The 24,126-nt window shown below is 43.6% G+C and overlaps 1 protein-coding gene across 1 annotated transcript; it reads right to left on the reverse strand.

The window, feature by feature from the left end:
* Window positions 1-15,041: 15,041 nt before the first annotated feature.
* On the reverse strand, window positions 15,042-17,174 carry LOC307022088 (zinc finger MYM-type protein 1-like; the record flags this gene model as incomplete). The annotated part of the gene is made up of 2 exons (XM_079654661.1): window positions 15,042-15,592; window positions 15,998-17,174. 2 exons carry the CDS (start codon window positions 17,172-17,174, stop codon window positions 15,042-15,044), a joined length of 1,728 nt encoding a protein of 575 aa, XP_079510787.1.
* Window positions 17,175-24,126: the final 6,952 nt, after the last annotated feature.

The raw sequence follows: 24,126 nt of genomic DNA on the forward strand, positions 1-24,126 counted from the left end.
GGAATGCAAGCCGTCTTCTCTTCCCTTTTGGTTTCAGTTATCTTGGAGCAAAGCCTCGGAGAAAGGCAGTCACTTTGCTCTCACTTATTTTCCTGCCAGTACAGAGAATGCTCCTTTTCACCTTTACCTTTTTCTGCCACCTACCTTGCGTCACTTATTTTCCCAGTAACGCTAGCTTAACCTGTCATGTCCGATTTAGAAAAAGGGGGTAAAGTTGATATATGGAGGGAAATCCCTGAAATCGGATCGGATCACAAAAAAAATTAAATGATGTGAATAGAAATCATTTAAAAAAAAATAATTGCAAAACATGTTGAATAATATATACTTTTTGCAAATAAGTAACAAAAGACTAGATGATATTAATGCTGAAAATTGGCCCTATGATCAAGTAAGCAGGTTAGGCTTGTTAAAACATAATGTACCCCTAACTGTGAATCTCTTAGTACATAGTTAACAGTGACTTTTTGTCACCTCAAACCTACCTATGTGATTACTCATTTTAAATGTTAGTATAGCTAAATACAAATTGTTGAATTGGTAGCAAGTTGTTTTCATCAGACAAAGTCACCACCATGGAAATAATAGTTATTATTCTTATTATTGTGTAACTGCCCACATATATTTTCTAATACTTCTTATAACCTAAGACATTTATGAGACAAATTAGTAATTTGGAAAAATCACCTCGATATGAAGCTCTCCGCTGAAGGGTGCACTTCAAGGAAATGTAAGACTGACCTATTAGATCTGTGAGGGCAATTTCCTTCAAGACATATTAAAGTGGATGGACTTCTTCTAAGCACCTGACATATCAATGCCATCCACTGACTGACTCAGCGAGGGATTAATTTCTCCCTCTAAAGTTTGACTGACATTAACAACGTTTCATTAATCGTCCTCCACTGCAATTTGAGTTTCATTAAACCCTCACAACTCACCACTCAATGACTAACCTTCCTACAACAGAGCCCTCATCCACACATATATATACGCAAACACACACACCACACACACACAGTGCTTTGTCCAGTTCCATGTCAGTTAATGTGTAATTCGAGGAATCTTAATTTGCATTTTTAATTAAGAAGCGCATAATAGGGATACAAGGGCCCAGATATCGGTGAAGGTATTTAACGGTTTGGAGGCAATCAGAGAGGTGACTGTTAATTACAGATACACAATCAGATTGCTTTCTGCTCTCTAATGAATTTTTCTTCCAGGATAAATGGCTTTGATCTAATGGACGTGTGCCAATAAACCCACTGGACCGCCAGCTTAATATCAGTTATCACATTTATTCTTTACTGTTCGATAAATCATTCTTGGGCATTTAACAGAAGCAGTTTATTGCATTCTTATAACTTACCGCTGTTTAGTTTGCAGGGGTAAGCATTTACTTAAACTGTAGATGAATTATGTGTATATTCTAAAAAGCCCCAGGTGTTCTATAATAGAGATGAAATGTTCAGCAGCCTGGATTGCAAAAACTGTTTTTTCAGATTGAAAAAAAAATGTGCATTAATTTCTAAAACAATGCATTCAGTTTCTTTTTAAATGCATTTTTTACAAGATGAGTTCAATACAATGAAAAAAGCCTCAACAATCCCTGTTTTGTGTCACTTGGACCTGCTCCCTTACAAATAAGGGGCCCCTATTGTGCTTTTTAAGGGTTTTTCCTTTCCTACAGTGTGCCATATAGGTTTTTGTGCATTTAAACGGTCTGCAAGGGCTAAAATCCCAAAGTTCCCTCCTGAAACGCCTCCATTGGAGTCCTTTGTTTACTTCAGCGACATAGTGACATCTTTATGTAACAGCCGTGCTTCTATTAGCTTGCGCTCCAACACATTGTACATGATAGGCTAAGGGGCGGGACATCTCTAAGCGGCTGACCAATTGTAACAGAGCCGGCCAGCTAACCAATCAGAGCAGACTGGGCTCTGGTTTCAGACAGAGGGGGAAAAGAGGTGCTGGAGCACAGGGAGTATGAGAAAAATAAAGACATTAAATCATGCTAACATGTCACAGTAGAGGCATCAAATACAAATATGAACTTGCATAAAAAGGCCCCTTTAAAAGTGTTTTTATGTCTGCCTAATTATTTATTTCCAAAGTCCAATGATTAAGATTATTTGAGACATTATCAATCAGAGTGAATAAATGACATACACTTGTTTAGTCTGTGTGTTTTATGGGTTCAAATGACTTTGTTGTTCTTCTGCCTTTGGTGTTGAGGTAATCAATGAAAGTGCAAACAGGTGTGCATAATTATGTTCTCTTAACAGGAAGTGGTTTGGCAATGTTAAAATGTAGGAATTACATTTTATAATAATTGGTATGTTCATTGTCATGGACGGCCCATATATTATATTGAGATGACAGCAGTAACTTTGAATTTTTCATCAACAACATATGGGTTCCAGGTGGAGAGAGAAGTGGAGAAAGGGTAGACTGCCAGTTCGCTTCGAGGCTGCAGTTTTAATTTGCTTTGTGTTATTTTGCTTCCATTTAATTAAAAATGTATTGAAATCCATTTCTGGCCTTTTTACAGTGAAGTTTTTGTTAATAACATTTTTTTTTCTTGCACTACTCCTGGTTGGTCCTGTTTTTTCAACATCCCTTTTATTAAGGTTTTCCCGTCCAATAATCACCTCATCTGCCCTTTTTAATGTGTTGGCAGCACTACGGCAGCCTCAATCATAGGCAAACAAAACACCAATATGCTGTTTGATGTTGGTGTGTTTGTAGGATTGTCTGTTTCGCACACTATTCTCAACTATTATTTTGCCATTGACACTTTCTTGGATGATCTGACAAGAAAGAAGTTTGTTTTGGAGATACAACACCACAGTAATAGCTTCCTCATTTGCTTTCGTATTCTATCTAAAAAGGTCCGTAGACTTTACTAACATCAAACTTCAAGCCGCTCCATTCAGCTGTAGAAATCGCAACTGTCATCCTGATATTTCTCATCACCACTGTTGGCTTCTCATCTCCCGCAAGCTATTGTGGGTGAAGATGACACTGAAAGCTGAATAAAGGCTTCAATTTTCTTAAGGACATCTTCGGGATTCAGGAAAGGTTCCCTTCACTAAAAGCTCATCCTTTTTCCAGCAAACAGTGATTTGTTCCATGACAATACCGGAGATGTCGGAATAAGGCAAGACGAACTTTACAAGGACACGCAGTAAACAAGTATTTTGTACACAGATAATGATGAGGCCGGGGTGGTCTGACACACAGGATGTTGTGTGAATGTGACATGGCACACACTCTCTCACAGTGAGCTTCAAAGTAATATTACCATCCAAAGAGAAGTTTGAGTGAATCCAAAATAGCACACCCAGATTCAGTACCCCTCTTAGGCCCTTTTCATCAGTGTTTCTCGTTTACAAACAAGCATGAGCAGCACTCACATGCACACACAAACACATGTCCCTCTGCTCTTGTTAAAAATGCATGAGTTCTGGCATCCCATTTGGATAGTGGAAAGAGAGTGGCAAGGCAGAAGAGCATTGCATGGGGTAAAGTGGCATCGTTTGGTTGGAAAAAATGACGTTCTCAAACGCCTTCCTAAGTAGCTCTGAGGGAGATGAAATCAAATTAGGATCATGGAGGAAAGAAAGCCTCAGTGGCTTATTTAAAAAAGCTAAAAGAAAAAGAGATGCAATTATCATTAACGAGCGCGACAGGTGGAGAACGCCCATCATCTGCCATCGCCATGGTGCGTCGTTTGGGAGCTCTGAAGAAAAGCAGCCAATCAGGATAGAAAGTTGAATTCTAGGACAGAAAAGGATCAAGGAATTATTCATTAAAGCTGGTGGAGATTTCATGCCGAGCAGCGGATCAGATGAAATGCATAGAAAAATAAACCCCAAAAGGAAATCTGTGTTTGGTGCTCAGTGATGTGATTAAAGATGTGACTTTGCATCCCTTTAGTTGTTGTGTGCCAATAAAAGATAATGTCAATTCACCCCTAGTTCTGTGCAGATGAATTAAGCCTCTCAAGTACCTTTATCAGAAGTAAATAATGCTTGAAAAGGGATCACTGTATGTCTTATTAGACAGCGATTTGGTTTGTTTGATGCTGGGACAGGATAAGGCTGGGGAGCTTCACAAAAGCAATTTTTGTTGGGGGAAATTAACCATGTTCTGATTATTTTCCATTGATTGTTTCTTGGTTTGTTTCTCCAAGTCTCTTTGTGTTTTTCTGAGACAGTCGTAAAACAATTTAAGAAGTCCAATTTATTGGTTATGTCCCTATTTTGGGGGGGAAAAACTCCTCTACAGCAGAAAATGGACAGGGACCAAATCATCTGGTAGTCAGATGTATCACTATCATTGGATGTCAGCTGATACAAAAAGTGGAGGTCAGTCTTACAATCAGGCAAATACACTATTAAACATAAACAAGCCATACAATAGTACTGGGCGAGACGTACAGTATATTCAGTATGATAAACACCACGCCTATTCAACTGCAGCTGAAAAAAGTCCCCGATTAAATGGACTGTTTAATCTTGTTTTGATCAAATATACTGAAAACAGTTTCCGGAAGTTTTTCCCAATTACTTCACCTTTGTTAAAGAAAAGTGCCACACACAGGGTAAAGAAACACACTGATAGGTAAATAAACAAATCGTCGTTTTTGGCCTTTCATTTAAGACCTCTAAAGTTGATTATCAAAATCCCTCAACTCCAGTAGATTAATATACTGTAACTACTTATTTTATCATGTCACGACACAAGTTCGTATTTAGACTTGCTTTTTTGACAAATCTTTATTTAAAAGCTGGGAAAGTTACGCCTAATATTGTCACCATAATCTGTTTGCTTTTAAGATTTGAAGGGATCATGGATATAATTTCCTATTGCATGCAGCCATCTGGGTGCTCCTGAGATTTGATGCTTCACATTAACTTTCTGTGTAGCTGCACACACTGACAATCTGTCTGAGGACCTGAGCAGCGGCAGGTCTCTGTTTGGAAGCTCCTACTGTAGAAAAGTTTTGGCCAGTTTGGATGTCTCCTGGCATGTGGCTGACTGGCTGGTTGGCTCAGGGATGGACCCTGGAGCTTGTGAAAAACATGACTCGGCCTACGCCTCAGTTGGCACAGCAAACGAGCACGTTCCTCTATTGGGTTGCCAAGGTAACCCCAGGGCTGGATGAAAAAACATCCCATTTATTTTCTACACTGAGGGAAAAACTGACAGCGAGAGAGAACACAGACCGGTCCAAGTATCCCATGATTTCGGTACAGTAAGTGTGTTTATCACAGTGGTATGTGGCACTTTTTACTTCCAAACCTGTGATGGTTTTTATTGACCCCTTTCCAGTTGTATAAAACATGTTCTCGTAAACTGACAAAGTTTATAATTTTGACGGCACACCTGTAGGGAAACTTGTGAATGCGCTCTTTCTTAACATGAAAAGCCACACACATTGAAAAAAGGCTAACATGACGTACCGCAGAACTAACTGCAAGACCGCGGGATCCAGGGGAAACACGTCACTGAAATAACATCCCTTCTTGGGCTGAAAAATCGTGAGTCTTTTTATATACAGCATTAATCAAATGAAGACAGACTCTCTGCTCACTTCAAAATTATATGTAGACATTTTTGTTTCTGTTTCATCTTCATTAAGCTTATTTTATCCATTGTATGTTAAAGGTAACATTTTAAATGTCAGCATGGTTTACAAAGGCCCAGTCAACTCCAGTGGTGCATGTAGTATTTAGTTCCTTTACTAAAGTAATACCAAACGTTAAACATAATTGCAATCATCTGAAACTTACTTAAGTGAAAGTGCAACTGTGTAACTGGAAATATTAAAAGTGAAGCTGAACTAGAAGGAAAAGCAGCACTGAGAAGCGTGACCAAGACTCAGTGTTTATATTTTGAAATGAAACATGAATAAAAAGAGAAAAACCATTATCAAAATAGTTGGCCGTTAATTATTTAAATAAATATCAATCAACTATTATTGATTTACAACAAATGATCAAATTCTATACGATGTAAACTCTTAATTTGTTAATTCAATGTTACTAACATTGTGGTGAATTGGAAAAGTACATTGGTTTTATGAACATTTTTCTTCATAAAAAAACATTGAAGTAGACTATAAGTACCTCAAATGAACCCTTAATTGTAGTACTTAATTAATGTCCTTTGTTCTATTATACCACTTGTCACAAGTCATATTCAATGTTAAGTGATTTTCCACAAGCAATCTACCAAGATACTGATCATTTAATCCCACCGCAAGTAGAAAGACAAGCACTAAATCCAATATTTATATTGACATGCGAAATAACCTTAGAGGGATTAAGAGGCTGCTGACAATGTGAGTTAACGTTTTCTATGAATTCCAAATGAGAAAGTGTCTCACAAGCTTATTCCTGCCTCACATCTCACCACACGTATCCTGAAATTCATATTACCGCCAGCATGTCACGGGAGGTGCAGAATCAATGGAAATAGGATTCCTCCAGGAGAGTTACAGTATGGTGAACAGAGAGCGAAAAACAGATAATCTATATTTCCAGGGAGAATGAAATGTGAATGAAGGGGTTGTCACCAGAAAATGAAAAAATGGTGATTATGCCTTGAGAGCTAGTAACAAAATCAAGTAGCCCATATTTCACATATATTGTTTATTCTATGAATGTGTTGTAATACTGGTTATTAAAGCTTTTCCTTCTTAAACGTTCCCCTCCTATTCATTTACATATGAAAATACCAGGTTGCTGTTTTGTTGTCAGCTACGAGTAAAACAAGCACATTACTCACTTCAAAATAACATATGGCATTCTGTCAAATAAGAACATCAATATTTTCTGACAAATGTAGTGGTGCCGTTCAAGATAAAAACAAATCTCAATGTACTTTTATTTTTCATTTATCATTCACTCGATAGCAGGGGTTGATTGAAGGTTTCATGTTGCATCATTTTACAAAATGGAAATGATTTAATAGTCGATGTGCCAGTCATACACACTTGGTTTGCCTTAGCAGCATTGAGATATATAACAGTATTGGAACATGGTACCAGAAGCACTCACACATTTCCAAGATTGAATATTTGTTCTAAGACCGGCCTGGTGGGACAGAAGTGTCAGCTGGTGGGATTACTGTCCTGCAGATTGGACTCACAAAAAAATAGTTTAGATGTTGCCGCAGAAGCCTTTACTGACCGAGTTTGCTCAAAGAAACTCAGGTCCTTTCTCTAACCTAGTTATGTTTGTCATGCTAGTGCTATATCCTACATATTGAAAACTAGTAGTGAATTATAGAGACCACATTTTTTGTATTCTGTGAAATACTGTTAGCATTCCGACAGAAATCAATAAAGCAAATGCTCTGACAAAAAAACAATAACATTTGGTATCCAAGTCCAACCTGCCAAACCTACCTGAGAACAGTTGCTGAGTTCCAACCTGAGTTGGACAGCTATGAGTTCTAACAATAGCTATGAGTGTTTTTCTCCGGTTATAATTAAATGTTTGTTATCATAATATAACAACCCAGTCTCACGGCATTTCGTGTTATAGTCACGACATTTAATCTATTGATTCGTGTTCACCAACTCGATTTTCCCCTTTTTTTCATGTCACACAGAACGATTTTAAAAGCAACCTATTTCTATTGGTAATGTGTTTCGTGCATGCAGCACGTCTTTTTCTCCGGTCGGGCCTTGGAAGACCGGAAGTTGTGTGGTTCATAAAAAATGTTCTTACTCAATATCAAGCCACGATTATTATTTTTCTTTTAAATCGATAATGTCTGACTTTTTTTTGCCGTCCGCAAGGAAAAGAAATGGGGCTCAGAGCCTCAGAATACTGAAATCTGTATTTTTTTAAACACTTTTTTCCTTCTAATTTGTTATTCTTTTCTAAACTACACTGTTATTTTCTCAACAATAACAAACAATTATACTTGTTTTATTTATTTGTTTGATTCTATAATCTCGGGCGTTGTTGGCGTCCGTCAGGTACGGAATTTAAAAATAAAATAACTAGTTATTTGCTAGATTTAGCATATTCTAGAGGTAGTGCTGCTAGCTACTTTCATTGAAAAGGAATTGGCAACTTTGGGCTTAGTTTTAAGGTTAGATAATTAAATGAATTAAGCTTACTCTCTTTCTTCTTTAACAATACCACCTTGATTTCAGACAGCAAGAACCAGCTTTTTATAAATTAGAGAACATTCACCAGCTAGCGAGCTAATCAAGCTAACTTTTGCCTTACATCTCCAGGTTCTGCTTGTGTGAACTGCAATGTCAAGATAACAGCTCAAGAAAATCACTTGCTCATCACTTTGGCGTAAGCTTCATTACATTACATTTCATGACCCGTGTGACGTCTGCAACCCCTAAACCACAATTACTACTCTAAATCAGGAGTGCGAGACAAAAGAGTTGCATTAACTTTCTATTCATGTCAGATAAAAAATTGATAAGAAGTTGTAAATTGTTCAACTTCTAAAATGGTCTTCCTTCTGTCCGGGGGCCTTAACCAACTCAGGCTTCATTCAGATTTATTACCCCCTCAGTGTAGTGATTTAAGATCATGCACCAACTCCCTGAGCCCTATTCAGTCATTGCATTCTTAACCACAAACCTGAGGCTAAATCATACTGTCATACTCTGAGGTGCTAAGGTTACAGTGACTGTTTTGCAGTGTGCTCAGCCTTCATGGTCAGAGGAGACTGAACCATTTCACACCCTGCCAGCAGAGGAGGGAGGGTACGTCAACATGTGGTTATCCACCTGTAATAACACGCTGTCTACCTTTTTATATACACCACTGAACACCTGTGAGCCACAGTCCTGCCGAGTCAGCTTTTTATTTGCTTGCATAGCCTTACTTTTTGTAGCCGGGTGCTTGCCTGCATGTATTTTACTCTGTGGCCAACGGACACCACATTCATTTATTAGAAAATGAAGTGCAGCATTGCAGTGAGGATTGCATGAAGAATATTTTCATCTTTATATAGACTTTGTATTGTTATGCATTCGGACTTTGGACATCTTGAAAATGCTCAATTAATATTAGAGATACTGACACGCTGAACTACATTTTCTAAACTCCAGTGGGAGTGCCAAATAATCTGAATAAAGACAAGAGCCACAGCATTTCCATAAAACGACATTATATCTCACTGCATGGAGTGCTGTGAAAGATTGGTGTTATTACAAAAAGAGAAATCACTGTGGATGACTTATGTGTTTTTTGGTTCTTTGGAATGACTCAGCCTACAATTGTATGATAGGAACGGTTATGATTAAACCTACACTATTATTTATTACTAACTTATTACACTTTTAATTCTAGGCAGAGGAGCGATTCTCGATTAGAGCTAAACAACAGTAACAATGCATTGTAGCATAGGGTGTCATTCACTAGCGATGCACAGGACATGTCCCCCACCACTTTTGAAAAGGCCGTTTTAAGAATGTTTATTTCCACCATTGAAATACATTCAATGCAATGTTAATACAAAATGAATAAACATGGCTTTACCAAAAAAAGAAATTGAAGCTTGTAATCCCCCTATCCATCTGATACTTTGATTCACGAAAACATGCTTGCGCTCAATATTAACAATTTGTGCAACCACTGGAGTCGCCCCCTGCTGGCTATTAAAAAAAGTTCAGGTTTAACTCACTTACACATTGGCTTCACTTTGCAGGCCTGGGGAGGTTGCCCCTTGGCTACAACAGAAAGCTTGACAGGCATGGCAACACTAACTAAGGGGGCGGGGTTACTATCAACATGTCAGCACCTTCAACATTCCATCTCTAATTGATCAGAGGCTTGTGGGCTTTTTGGAAAACATTTGAGAAATGAAGGAAAAGGGGACTTCCCAATCATGTGAACCAGATGCTTCTCATTCTCTCCATCTCCTTTCACCCATCTCTTCTTAAAACTTCTCATGGACTCTTCTGGTTTGAACATGGAAGGCAAGTAAAATCATTTTGACATGATATATGAGGTAGTAAACCACCTGGCACGGCTCAGGAAACTATATGTCAACTTGAATGAACATTATATTCTCAAAAAGAGACAAATAAAGCAGTTTGGTAATCTATTTAGATTATGTTCTCCTACTTTTTGGAGCAGGGGAAAGAATCTGGCTCATTCAGTTGGCCTCAATAATGAGCTGGAAGAAAATCAATACTCCCTCTCTTATTCAGTGTGTGTGTTTGGGATATAATTAGCTTATAAAACATACAAACTTCAGCAGTGGTTTATGTGGATCTGAACACACAATCTGTGCCTTAGAAAAAATAAAATACCCATATTCAAAAAACAGTTTAAAGCTGAAACAGATAAATGTTTCTTCAGAACGTTCATTATTTTGCCAAGTAGTTTATCTCTCTTTTCTTTGCCCACCAAAAGGGCCTTGGTGGTTGTACGTGGTTGTAATTGTACATCTGGTAGCAGTTAAAACTGCGTACTTGGCACTACCGAGGTTTCTGCTGCTCGATGAGAGCAACAACACGTTCAAATAGCAGCTGAGGCCCGACTCAGGTCTCTCACTTCATCTCCTATAGAGACAAAAAAGACATTTGACTCAAACAAGCTCAAACTTTAGTTTCTATGGGAGGGAGGCGAGATGCAGAAGTCATCGGCTTACCTTCAAATCTTACTTCGATTTCTTTTCTGAATCCTCAGATGTTGCCGGGTGAGCACATGACATGGAGAATGAGCATAAAAGCGACGAGGGAGAAGGCAGGGAAGTGCGGTGTTAGCATGGGATAGAGAAAAAGGGATTGAACACCCCCAGAGATGTTTGATGAAAATAGCAAAGCAGATTCAAGGCCTTCCACCAATGCAGATCATACCACACCTAGTGATGATAACGTCACATGTTCCTTCTTTTCCCTTCTTGGTTGAATTGCTATTTCCAATCTCAATGTCCTATCACCTTCTCTCCAGGTTAAAGAAAAAGTGATTTTCATTCTCCCAAAGGTAGGAAAGCATTGAGAGTGTTAGAATTTCGGTGTCTAAGATCCCTTTGTCTCGAACAGGCTTTGCTGCATGTTCTCCTCCTGTCTCCTACCATTTTGTACGACCTTTTCCGATAAGAAGGCAGTGTTATTACCTCAAACAAAATGACTTTCTGGAAGATGAAATAGATAGACCTCCTATGTAGTGCAAATGGCATCATTCCCAAGAGAGCCATTACTATTTGGGTTATTTCATTCCATTTTTTATCCCAGATGATTTCCCATGGCTTTCAGCTAAAGCCACTGTTTGCTGAAATAAAATGAGGTTGTGTGATTCCAGCCTCTAACAAGTGTTCTGTCCTCGCGAGGCACAACACCATCAGAATCACACACCAGTTTATAGAAACAAACCGATACCAGACAACAACACCTTTTAACTTTCTTTGAAATCCAGATGTTGCTTGATGACAGTGGTGGTGAAAAAGACCTACAGCAGACAGAGTTCCTGAGGAATGTTTTCACAAGCCAAATGTGTTCACCATGACATAATTCTGAATATCTATAATCAATATAAATGAACTATAATCAGAGTATTTAACCTCCTCTGCGGGTTGCCTACTGTATAATTGTCAGTAAATAGATAGGGTTTGCTTCGGTGATTGAATATACAGTAACTACATTTACTTAAGAATTGTATTTATGTACAATTTTCTGGAACTGATGGTTTTATTATGTGCTACTTTATACTTCTATTCCACTGCATTTCAGATGTGAGGATGATAATAAAGTTAATTATAAAACACAATTGGGTTTTTCTCACAATACAATTCTGTATTGCAGATCATCTGCTGACCTGTAAATGTTGGACAACTGGACTAAAATACAAACTAAACTGTATATATGAGCATAAATGATAACTATATAATAATATTGAAACCACAGGGGGCAATTCCTCTGGATAGAAATGAATAAAGAAGTGCTTTAACTTTAATGCTTTAATTAGATTTACTGTAGCCACATCTTCTGTATTTTACTTAAGTAGGATTATAAATGCAGGACTTATCACTGTGACAGTGTTATTTTTATTGAGTAAAGGACCTTCGTACATGCTCCTCCACTGGCCTAACTGATGTTTACTGTACAAATGTATAGTAGCTGGTTGTTCAGAAGAAGAAAAAATGCTGTGATCCACTAATCACGGTTCAGCCGGGTTGGAATGTAATTATAAAAGCATTATGAGGTGCTGAGGGCAGCAAGAACAAGACATGCAAGGGTGAACAGCCCAGACTCTCCTCGCCACCAGGTTACTTTACATTTCTGCAACCCAAGCAGCTCAACCCCCCCACCCACCTCCCCTCCAGCTCCTGACTGTGGTAATGACCAGAAGCAGGCACAGTCTCCTTGGCACAGCCCATCTGTTGTATTTGTTTTTTAGACCCGGGTTGTAGTGGGGAGTGGGTTGATGTGTGGGCTGGTGTTGGCCTCGGTGAGGAATGAGAAAATGATGGGAGGTTTCAGCCACAAATTGTTGCTGGTCTGTTATTACAGTAGGTTGAACGTTAGCAACGGTTACATGGCCAAACAGACTGACACAATGTCCATCTCTAAATTAAGCCCCGGCTTACTGACGCAGTTGGTCGGCCACGTTGGGCTCGATGAGGATGATGAATCAGAGGAGGTAGCCTGACTGTACCCGCCACAGACGTGGACAAAGGATTCTGCTGAAAGTGAAAATGTATATCAAGAATTCCAGAATCAGAAATATACTATAAAATACTTTAACTGGGCGGTGGGGTGGCTCAGTGGGTATTCCTGGCCCATTCATCTCGTGCTGCTTTTTTAGGGTTTCTCCCACGTTTCTTTTGGTTTCCTTACATGCCAATTTAAAAACCTGTCCTTTATCTATCTGGCGGCCATAAGCTTCTGGAGGTAAGGGGCTACATTTCTGGGTTAACTAGGTATTAGCGGATATCGGGGCCATGACTTTCTTTCCGTACGTAATTGATTCAACTGTCAACTTAATAGGTGAGATTGGAGCTGGAATGAAAAGTCTAGATGGTTTCAAAAGTAGCTAGTTTAGAAGGAAATGTTTTGCTAATTCATTGTCAAACAATAGTTGATTGGTTCAGAGATCGCATATCGGCCAATACGTTTGACCTCTTTTGCTCACCATTGCTTTACTGCATTCAACCCAAAGCCTTTTCAAATGTGATAAGTCAATAGTACACACAGAATGACAATCTGCACCAACATTTGGTGCATTAAAATGCAGAATCTGTTTATAGATATTCTTATATACTAAATGTTCTGCAACGGCCCTTGACACAGTGAACCTTCTACTAAACACACTAAAAAACTGCTGAACACTTCTCCTTACCTATTATATTAAAGGATTTCTGATAATTAACAGGTGGGGCAAACACTGCCACACTTCGCCCATTTCACAGTGTTCAGGTTACAACATATGCCACATGGAGAGGGTCAGTGAGCAATGAATGACTTGATGAAATCTCATAATGTACCTTTCCTGTCAGGGTTTCATATTCAGGTCCTTCAGCCATTGATACTAGTGTAAATATATAACTCTCTCCTCTCAATGATCCCCAGACAAGCTGGCTTTTGTTTGCAATGTAAGCAGCCCACTGGTTGCCTGCTTGCTCTCTCTGTCTCATGCACACGGTCACTGCTAAAGCCAGCCATTGTTCCAGGCCAAGATAATAGTATCAGTCCTTGATGGGGGATTTTGCAGTTGGATTGGCACCAGCTGTTTAAGCAGCCATACTTTGTGGACCTGATTAGATTGCAAAATTACACCCCATCTCATCTGACACTAGTTATTGGACCATAATACGTAGCGAACGCACTGCGCTTTACAACTCAGATCTACAAACAAATTGCACGAATCCCCTCCACAGTTGAGCATGTGCAGAGTGAAGAGAAACAGCTCAATCTGCTGCCAGTGTTCAGAGAATTGGTGCGTAATGTTTTGACTTCAAAAGATAATTCAGAGAGTTTAATCAGTATTCCAATCACTATTCCCTAAAGAAAGGAGAAAGGAGAATGTTTTCGTTTTAGGGATATTATTGCCAGACCTCTGAGATGTGTGTACTGTCTATATGTGTGTTGATCGTTTCTGTTTCATCAGTAGTGGAATGAAAAGCAACACTTTGGCCCAATTCCAAACGGCCCCCTACACCCTACCCTTGTGCCTTCCTCGGGCATTTCTGCACATTTCTTCTGACTTTTTATTTGGTGATCATTTCGGCTGTGCTACAGCTTTTGGCATGGAATTTTGTAAGAAGTCTTCTTTTGAGTCAAATTTTTGAAATCCATTGTCGTTTACTCTTATATGTTGTGTATACTCTTGTGAAGCATTTTGCACCCTCTGGACACCTTCATGGCAAAAATGTACACGCCCCAAAAAACTGCTATTAAATAATTTTTCATGAATCACTTATACAACTTCTAACGTGCTCAAAACTACCAAACATTCAATCATTTTCAGGATTTTAACCCATTCAATGCCTGTTTAATTATTTTCATTTATCTTAAAATGAAATTGTTTCAATATAATAATTAGTAGGGGGTTGGAACTTTGGTGGTTATTAGAGTCTTGGATATGTCAAAGATTATCAACAAAATTGATTTGACTGCATTATTATTGTTTACGCAGTATCAGATACTACCTCTGGACACCTTCGTGGCAAAAATGTACACTCGTGGCCAGGGACGTCGGAACTATTTTCTGGGGGGGGGGTGCGGGATTTTTGCTGGGAGGGTCGGGGGGGAAACTCACACTATCAATGATTAACGAACTCGACACGTAGGCCTAATAGCCTAGGCCTATACATAACAGATATAGGCTACATAAACACACGCAGCATCTTAATTGTTACGAAAATGTATGAAACAAAATGAATTAATGAATTAATCAAGCCTTTATTAAGGAACATACTGTAGCCTAATAGGCGATAACATAGGCCTACAGCATTCAGAAAATCAACAGAATAATACAGCCTTTACGAACATAGGCCTAATGGAACATTCAGAAAAATAACGGTTTACTTTGCGCTCGTAAGGGCTTTTAAACTGTTCCAAAAGTAGACCTTCTCTCCGTTGTTCTGCTGATAAATTCTTTAAGCAGGGTCGAGACATCGCATTCATCGAGAAGGTCGCTATGCGCATTCATAATGGCCAAATGAGTGAGTCTCTCCTGCTTAATAGTATTGCGCAGCCACGTTTTCAACCTGCGCAACGCCGAGAACGAGCGCTCGGATGCCGCGACAGAAATGGGCAGAGCCAGACAGAGCTTTATGAGCCTCTCCGCTTCCGACAGCATGGAGCGGGATTGGGGCTGCAAGGTGTGCAGAATGGCCAATACATCCTGAATGGTTTTCACTTCTCGCCCCCTACACACGTCGCTCAGGATGTCCAGCTCAAGGCTTAGCTGCTCTCTTGAAAAGGAAGTCAGTTCCAGGGAACCCACATCCACTCGTTTCCCTTGGGCCGCCTGTAGAACTGCCTGCTCTCGCCCTGGAGCTACGCGGAGTCCTTCCTGGTCAAAGCGCCGCTCCACCTCTGTGCGCACCAAGTCCAGGGCCTCAAACAATTCCCTCTTCCATAGGCTTGGATATTCTTTAATAGTTAAATATAACAGTTAAACAACAACCAACAAATAGTTTCCATATGGGCTGCCTATTTAAGCTGGGTGGGTCAACCTTAAATTTTCAATTTAAATTCAAATTATGAATATGGTTTGTTATGAAAGTAGGCCTATACGTTATTTAGTCAGTTGATACCGTTGTAATGAATTATTAATTGCAGGCTAATTTCGCAAATAAGCGTACATGGATGTAGTACATTATTATGAACTATGATATCGTTTTTATGGATAGATCAAATCTGTCCACAAATGCTGGAGAGCACGCTCTGTGTGCGTATTTGTTGCATTCTTTCAACATTACAGACCGATGAGCTTTATGATTAATTTTAAAATACTGTTGGCATTATTTATTTATTTATTTAGGCCTATTTATTTACCCTCGTTCTCCAACTCCCGTTCCTCCTCCTCCGCTGTATGGCGAAAACGCGCTGGGGTCTTGCTGGTGCGCACTGGATGAGGAGGCTTCAAGTTGTAGCGCTCTGTGTATTGTTTGGTCTTGGCCACAAGGTCAGCGAAGGTGTCATCTTGTCTGAGTGTGTTCAGTCGCTGGCAAAGAAGTTTGGCAGCTTCCATTGATCCAAGGGCTGTGACTTTGGTGCCTTGCAGTGACCGAGCCACGGATTCACATGGCGTAAACATGGTAACGCAGGCAAACAAACCAAAGACTGTGCGCGTAGTGGTGCCCTTTTTGAGCAATCCTGCCACTTTGGCACGCGTCTCCCCCTTGACAATCCTGTCACTCTCCAAGGTCCTAAATGTCTGCAGCATCTCTCCATAGCATGCCAGCAGCCGTGACAGTGCCACAACTCTGACGCACCACCGAGTTGGGCACAGGGCAAGCAGGTTGATCACTTCTCCACATCCAAAAAGAGACTGGTATAACGTTGTTCTCTTTGCTGAATCATTAATCACAACTGTGACTTCCCGAACAAAGTTCAGTGTATCGGCAACAAGGCGCACTTCTTTTGCCACTTCTTGCAACACTAAATCCAGAGAGTGGTTTGGGCAGTGGACAAACAAGGAGTCAGGACATGTTTCCTTTAATCTTGCCTGCACTCCCTTGAACCTCCCTGACATGTTGCTGGCTCCATCAAAACAGTAGCCTTTCAGCTTCTCCAGCGGCAGATTTAGCCGAACAAGGACATCTTTAATGCACAGAAAAAGCATCTCGGCGGTTGTGTCTGGAGCGTTGTAAAAGCCCAGAAAGAAATTCTGGACTTCAAGATTGTCATCTGCAAATTGTATACTGCATGAGAACTGTTCTTTTCCACTGACGTCGGTGGTCCCATCAGCAGTTAAGCCGAAAAAAGGACTTTCGGATGCTTTGGCTCCGATTTTCCTCTGGATGTCATGGGCAAACAGCTCCAGAACTTCATTCTGGATGCTGCCCGACATCCAATTGTCCCTCCTCTTCATCCAGTTTTGCAGGTCAGGATCAGCGCGTACCCTCTCGACCACTAGCTGCCACAACACCCCATCCCGATTTGCAGCTCCTCTCAGAGGGAGTCCCTGGCGCCCCAGGAATCTCACGCTGCTGAAAACGAGCTCCAGCATTTTCCGGGCTGTTATTTGTTCTTTAGCAGCAGCCTCAGACAAAAGCGCATTAATTGGCGTAGTTTTCAATGCAGCCAATCTTTGAGTCGCATCTAAATGAATGCGTGTTTTCTCGTGGTCTCTGATTTTCTCCTTTGCTTTTCTCCAGTTTGAAAAGCCCGTATCTTTCAAAAACGGACTGTCAGCTTGTTCTGACCCGACCAACTTGCGCTTGACAGCTGACCTGCACACACCACACACAATGCCATCACTGACCGCGATGTATTCCAGCCACGGCCACTCTCTGAACCAGGCGGCCTTGCAGGAACGAGTGAAGTTCTCACCCAACTTCTTGGCAGGAAAATTGTAATCCTGTGGTGGTTTGCATGATATTGCCTCTTCTTGGCTAGCACCGGGTGCTGGTGGTGGCGCTGGGGAGGGAGGACGAGGCCGAGGGCCGCCGGGCCCTTCGGCTGCCTGCTGCTGCTGTCCGGTTGCTGGCACACAGCCTCTAGGTGTCTCTCTCGGACGTTTAGCTGGGTCGGGCGGATTTGTAAAAAAATCTGAAATTCGTTTTTGAGACATAGGCTAGTTCTAGCTGGCGTAGTTGAACTCAAATCATGTAGCCTATGCATATGCTAAAAACAAATGAGAGCCGCGAACACAGCAAACATAAAAAAAATTCCCGCTACTTTTTTTTTTTTTTTTTTACACATAGGCCAACGTCACAGTGAGCTGTCAGATGCAGTCTGCATAGCAACAGCTATGCCATGCCAGCCAGGCTGCTGTATTGAGCCAGGCAGGGTGCATATCACATCAAAAGATCTGTATTAAGAAATACATGTAAGTCAGACAAATTGAGTTTAAATTCAGAATCTTTATTTTTATTTTTTTAACGTAGGCTAATCCTGTGATTCCTGAGGCTGACGGGAGGGGGTGCTACCGCACCCCCCGCACCCCTAGTTCCGACGTCTATGCTCGTGGCCCCCTGGAAGACACACGGCTCCATAACATAACTGGCAACAATGTAAGAATTTCATGCATCGGCCTACAGTGGGAAAATGGTTGAATCTGGTGGAATAGAGTAGAAATATAAAATATCACTACTTTTCTTCTAAAGGAAATGCTGACATTACAAAATGCATGGTTTTATACTGCAATGGTAGTGAGATCAAAAAAGGTGGTTTGAATGGAAGTCAATTAGGCATTTTTGGCCACGAAGGTCTCCAGAGGTATCTGAGTAAAATAATAATGCAGTCAAATCAACTTTTTTGTTCATCTTTGACACATCCAAGACTCTAATAACCACCAAAGCCCCATCCCGCTACTAATTATTACATGGAAAATAATTGAGTTTGTGTATGTTTTTGTAAAAAAAATTACAAATAATTAAACAGGCATTTAAAGGGTTAAAATCCAGAAAATGATGTTTGGTGTTGAGTAGTTAGAAGTTGTGTAAGTGATTCATGAAAAGAAAGTAGAAAAAAATATTGATGTATGATGATTTAATAGTTTTTGGGGCGTGTACATTTTTGCCACGAAGGTGTCGACAGGATGACAATTCAAAGAGGGCACAAGGGTTAAGAGGGTGCACTAGTTAGGTTAACTTAGTAGGACATCAGATCTAATAGGGTCCAATTCTCATCTTTTCTTATCCAACACATGCAGAGGTATAGCTTAAACACAGATGATGTTAACGGTCAAAAATTAAATCAATCCAAAATGTTGGTTTAAAACTAAAAACCTTAACAATTAATGATGATAAGATGTTTGGAGCTTATTAGTAATTGCTAGTATGTTTACACTGTAAACAAAGCCTGACAGAACTGCTGCTGTAGATTTCAGGTTGTTTTTTTAAATGTCAAAATACAATAAAATATAGTTCAATCCTCACACCGTAAAGCCTTCAATGGTCTATCATTTTTGTGGGTTGTTACTTTTCAGTAACTTTTGAAGAATAATGCATATTATTTTAGATTATATTGATATTTAATCAATGCTATCTATTATGTTATAGCTTATTCATCTTTGATAAACATTGGACTTGGTGATTATACAGTTGCGCATGTTCATTACAGCGCGGAGCGCGGTTTAAGCGTGCCATGCCTGGCCCGTTTTTGGTTGCGTTTCCACTTGGCTTAGTACCGGCTAGCGGGTACTATTTCACAGTTTTTCTGGCCCCATAAAATCGAGGTTCTTAGCGGGTCCAACAACCAGGCTGAGTCGGGCTGAGTATGCTAAACTAGATAGAGAATCGCTGGCAAGGGGGCTACAACTACAACAAAATGCACATATTTGACCGTGATTTAATTGTAATACATGTTTCAAAATAATGCCAAAGTAACAAAATACTGATACTGGTTAGTAAAAACCATGAATTAATGCTTTGACAAGTCTGCTGACAGACGGCAGGCGAAAAACCTTTTAAAATGCGTGTTTTCTAAATGGAAATCGGCTAATCTAACGCAGTATATGCTCCGACCGTCCACACTCACAACAACGGTTTTTACAGACATAAATAAACCATTGACTGTATTCGCCATGATACAGACAGTCTGTGGTTTGTACTTGTTTAACTTTTGTCTAGTTTCTGAACAGATATGAGGAGCTGTGAGCTTGAGTGCTAACAGCTAACGGCTGATGTTGTTCGCATTGAAGATGACGTCACGGCTCCGCCTGCGTTACTATAGTTACTGTCCCAGCTACTGCCCCAGCTACTAAACTGTAATGGAAACGCAGCATAAAGTGAGCCAGTCCTAACAAGGCCTAACTGAAGAGTTTATCGCCGGCCACTAGAGGGCAGTGTCACTGCTGTCGCTGCCCGGTTATGCCGTGCTCTGACCCGGAAGTGCCGAGCGGCCATTTTAGTTCAAACATTGTTCATGCACTCCGCCTCGAGTTGAGACGTTCGTCCACTCATTCATGTAAGACTGTTTCCACTATTATATTATACCATATATTATACTATATATATATTATACTATTATACTACTATACTCTGTTTCGTGGTATATATTTGTGTTGATTGAATTGCATGGATGTAATACTTTGTCAGCTTATCTTGCTGCATTATTCTGTTTTAGGGTGTCGTCATCCTTGTCAATAAATCACCGAAACTGACATTGAGGAGTGTGTTTCTTCATGACGACACCATGGTCGTTGTTGGATGCCCTGTCCCCGGCTGCGAGTTCAAATCCGATGACTTGTCTGAAGCACTCGTCATTGCTATATTGACGATTCATGGATGTAGCCACCAGCACGCAGCGCCTGTCATGGCCGCGCCAGCCCAGGCCCCAGCCCCTCACGGCCCGAGACTCGATCGGCCCAAAGTTGATGTGGGCGTGTCAATAGAGGAATGGAACGTGTTCATCCGCCGTTGGAATGTATTCCGCGCCGGCTCAGGCATAGGGGACGCACAGGCCCCCTTCCAGCTGTTTCAGTGCGCTGGGCCTGTACTTGGAGACAGCCTGTTGAAAGCCGTCCCCGACGCCGCTTCCGGACCCTTGCCAGACCTGATCACCGTCATGCGTTCCCTAGCTGTCATCCCAGTTGCTACATGCGTCCTGCGCACCGAACTACTTCAGTTACGCCAGGAGCGCGACGAGACATTCCGCGCATTCGCTGCCAGAGTGCGGGGTAAAGCAGAGACATGCGCATATAATGCGGTATGCGAGTGTGGTAAGGACGTGGACTATACCGACCACATTATCCGCGATGTGCTGCTCAATGGCATCTATGACTCGGACATACGCCGCGAGACGCTAGGGACAACTGACGTCCTGGTCAAGCCAGTTAATGACGTGATTGCACTCGTCGAGAACAAAGAGATGGCCCGTAACGCTCTCCCGTCGTCCTCCCTATCAGCCATGTCGTCATTCCGGCGCTTGAAGACGACTCCACAGGCGAGCCCCGCCCCGAGCCCCGCGGACGGGGCTAAACGTGCCTCGTGTCCGGAATGTAAGAACGTCTTTAACGTCTTCACGGAGGGGCCTCGCGGGTGGAATCCTAAGCCTCACCAGGTGTGCATCGGCTGCTACAGGGCCCGCCGACAACAGAGGCATCAACAGCCGTCATCCGACAGTCAACAGGCCGCCATGGGGTCGGAGCTGGTATCCCAGGTCTCGTCGGTGCAAGCTGGAGCCCGCCCTGGCCGACGTCGCGGGAGCCTTCGCCGACGCCGCGCCCCTACGTCGCACGGCTGTGTCGACAGGCCTTCACCTATCATACTCGAGCACCACATCTTCTCCAAGGGCGAATGGAGGCGAGCCAGGCTGAAAGACCACCCCCGGGCGTTAATCACCATCTCGATGGACATGCTAGTCGGGCCGAGGGATGGCACCAGCAACCGGGGCTCGGCCGACGGAGCTCGAATATCCGCCGTCGCAGACACTGGCGCGCAGTCGGACCTTTGGTCTCTGGAGGAGTTCCTGGCCTGCGGTTTCGCGCGGGACGACCTGCGACCCGTCAGCCTCAGCCTGTTGGCCGCCAACCGCTCCCCTATAGCCATCGAGGGAGCGTTCTTCGCTAGGCTCTCGACGACCTGCAGCGGGGGCCGTACTACATCCTGCCGTTCCATGGTATATGTGAGCAGCTCAGTCCGGGCCATGTACCTCTCCTACGAGTCGTTGCTCAACCTCGGCCTCTTGCCCATTAACTTCCCGTCGGACGACGTTGCAAGGGGGCCCAAGGACAGGCGTAGCCCTGACACGGCTGACACGCCAGTTCAGCCCCTGTCCATCAATGCGACGAGGTCAACCAACGGCGGCTGCGTGGGGCCAAGTGACCCCGGGGACGCCCAATGCTCATGTCCTCAGCGCACGGTCCCCCCGGCGCGCCCCGCAGCACTGCCGTTCCCTTGTACGCCAGAGAACAATAACCGGATGAAAGGTTGGCTACTCGGGAGATATGCCTCGTCGACATTCAATACTTGCCCCCATCGGGCACTACCATGCATGGAGGGGCCGCCTATCGAGATGCACGTGGACCCCGCAGCTACGCCTAAGGCATGCCACACCGCGGCTACGGTGCCTCTACACTGGCAGCGGAGGGTTCACGATGACCTCCTGCGGGACGAAGCCCTTGGGGTCATTGAACGCGTGCCGTACGGCGAGCCGGTGACGTGGTGCCATCGTATGGTAGTCACTCGGAAGCACGACGGTTCCCCCCGCAGGACCGTGGACCTCTCCCCCCTCAACAAGTTCTGCCAACGTGAGACCTTCGCCACTGAGTCCCCGTTCCACCTCGCACGCCGCGTCCCGAAGGGCACCTGGAAGACCGTCACGGACGCCTGGAACGGCTACCACAGTGTTCCCCTGCGTGAGTCGGATCGCCACCTCACTACCTTCATCACGCCCTTCGGCCGTTGGCGCTACACCAGGGCACCACAGGGTTTCCTGTCGTCAGGGGATGGCTACAACCGTCGGTTTGACGCCGTCCTCTCGGACTATGAACGCAAGGAACGTTGTGTGGATGACACCATCCACTATGACACCGACCTGGAGCAACACTGGTGGAGGACCATCGACTTCCTGACGCGTGTCGGCCGATCGGGGATCGTGCTGAATCCGGACAAGCTTCAGTTCGCGGAGAGGTGCGTCGACTTCGCTGGCTTCAGGGTGTCGGAATCTACCATCGAACCGCTCCCAAAATACTTGGACGCCATCCGGGACTTCCCCACCCCAGGCTCCACGACGGACATCAGGAGTTGGTTCGGCCTTGTCAACCAGGTGGCTAACTACGCCCAGTTGCGTCACACGATGGCTCCATTTAAGCCGTTCCTCAGCCCACGCTGTGCGTTCCTATGGTCCCCCGTTCTGGAGGAGGCCTTCCAGACGTCCAAGCAAGCCATAATGGAGGCCATCCGCGAGGGCGTGGAGATCTACGACATGCAGAAGCGTACCTGCCTCCGCCCTGACTGGTCCATGCGTGGCATTGGCTACTTCCTGCTCCAGCAACATTGTCACTGTGCCTCGGGCATACCGGACTGCTGTCCAGGAGGGTGGAGGGTCACCCTCGCGGGCTCGCGTTTCCTGTCCCCTGCGGAGCAGCGCTATGCAGCCGTCGAGGGAGAGGCCCTAGCTGTTGCATGGGGCCTGGAACAGACGCGGTACTTCACGCAGGGGTCCGACAACCTCGTCGTGGTCACCGACCATAAGCCGTTGGTGAAAATCTTTGGCGACCGTACGCTGGATGAGATCACAAACTCGCGTCTGTTTAGACTGAAGCAGCGCACCCTCCCATGGCGCTTCGACATTGTGCATCTGCCTGGCAAGAGCAACTATGCCGCTGATGCCACGTCGAGGCATCCTTCCCCCTCGGGTTCAGCGAACGGCCTCTCATTGGGGCTGCCGAGCGGGCCTGACGCCATGGAGTCAGCACTCATGGCCTCCATCCGCGACGACGCACGGGAGCTCGGAGCCGTCTCTTGGCCCCTCCTCGCACGGGAAACAGCGGCTGATGGATGCCTCGGCCACCTCCTCCAACTCATCGAGCAAGAGGGTGGGATTGACGTTAACGACCCTGCCCTGGCGAGTCTGTCATCGGTCTGTGAGTCCGTCTACGCCCAGGACGGCGTCCTGCTCTATCGGGACCGCGTCGTGGTTCCCCCATCCCTCCGTGGGAAGGTCCTTCGGCATCTCCATGCCGCTCACCAGGGGACCTCAGCCATGGGGCAGCATGCCCGAGCCATAGTTTACTGGCCCGGGATGTCCGGGGACATTCAGGCCACCAGGGACGGGTGTGCAGACTGCAACCGCAATGCTCCGTCACAGGCGGCTACACCCCCCCGGCCGTCCCCACCCCCGTCCACGCCATTCGAGGCGGTGTTTGCTGACTTCTTCGACTATGGGGGCCGTCACTACCTAGTTGTCGGGGATCGGCTCTCGGGCTGGGTAGAGGTCCTGAGCTCTACGGCGGGTACTGCCCTGGCGGGCTCAGCTGGCCTGGTCCAACACCTCCGGTCGTTCTTCGCCAC

The sequence above is a fragment of the Notothenia rossii genome (assembly GCF_949606895.1).
Source record: "Notothenia rossii genome assembly, chromosome: 10".
NCBI classification, from domain to species: Eukaryota; Metazoa; Chordata; class Actinopteri; order Perciformes; family Nototheniidae; genus Notothenia; species Notothenia rossii.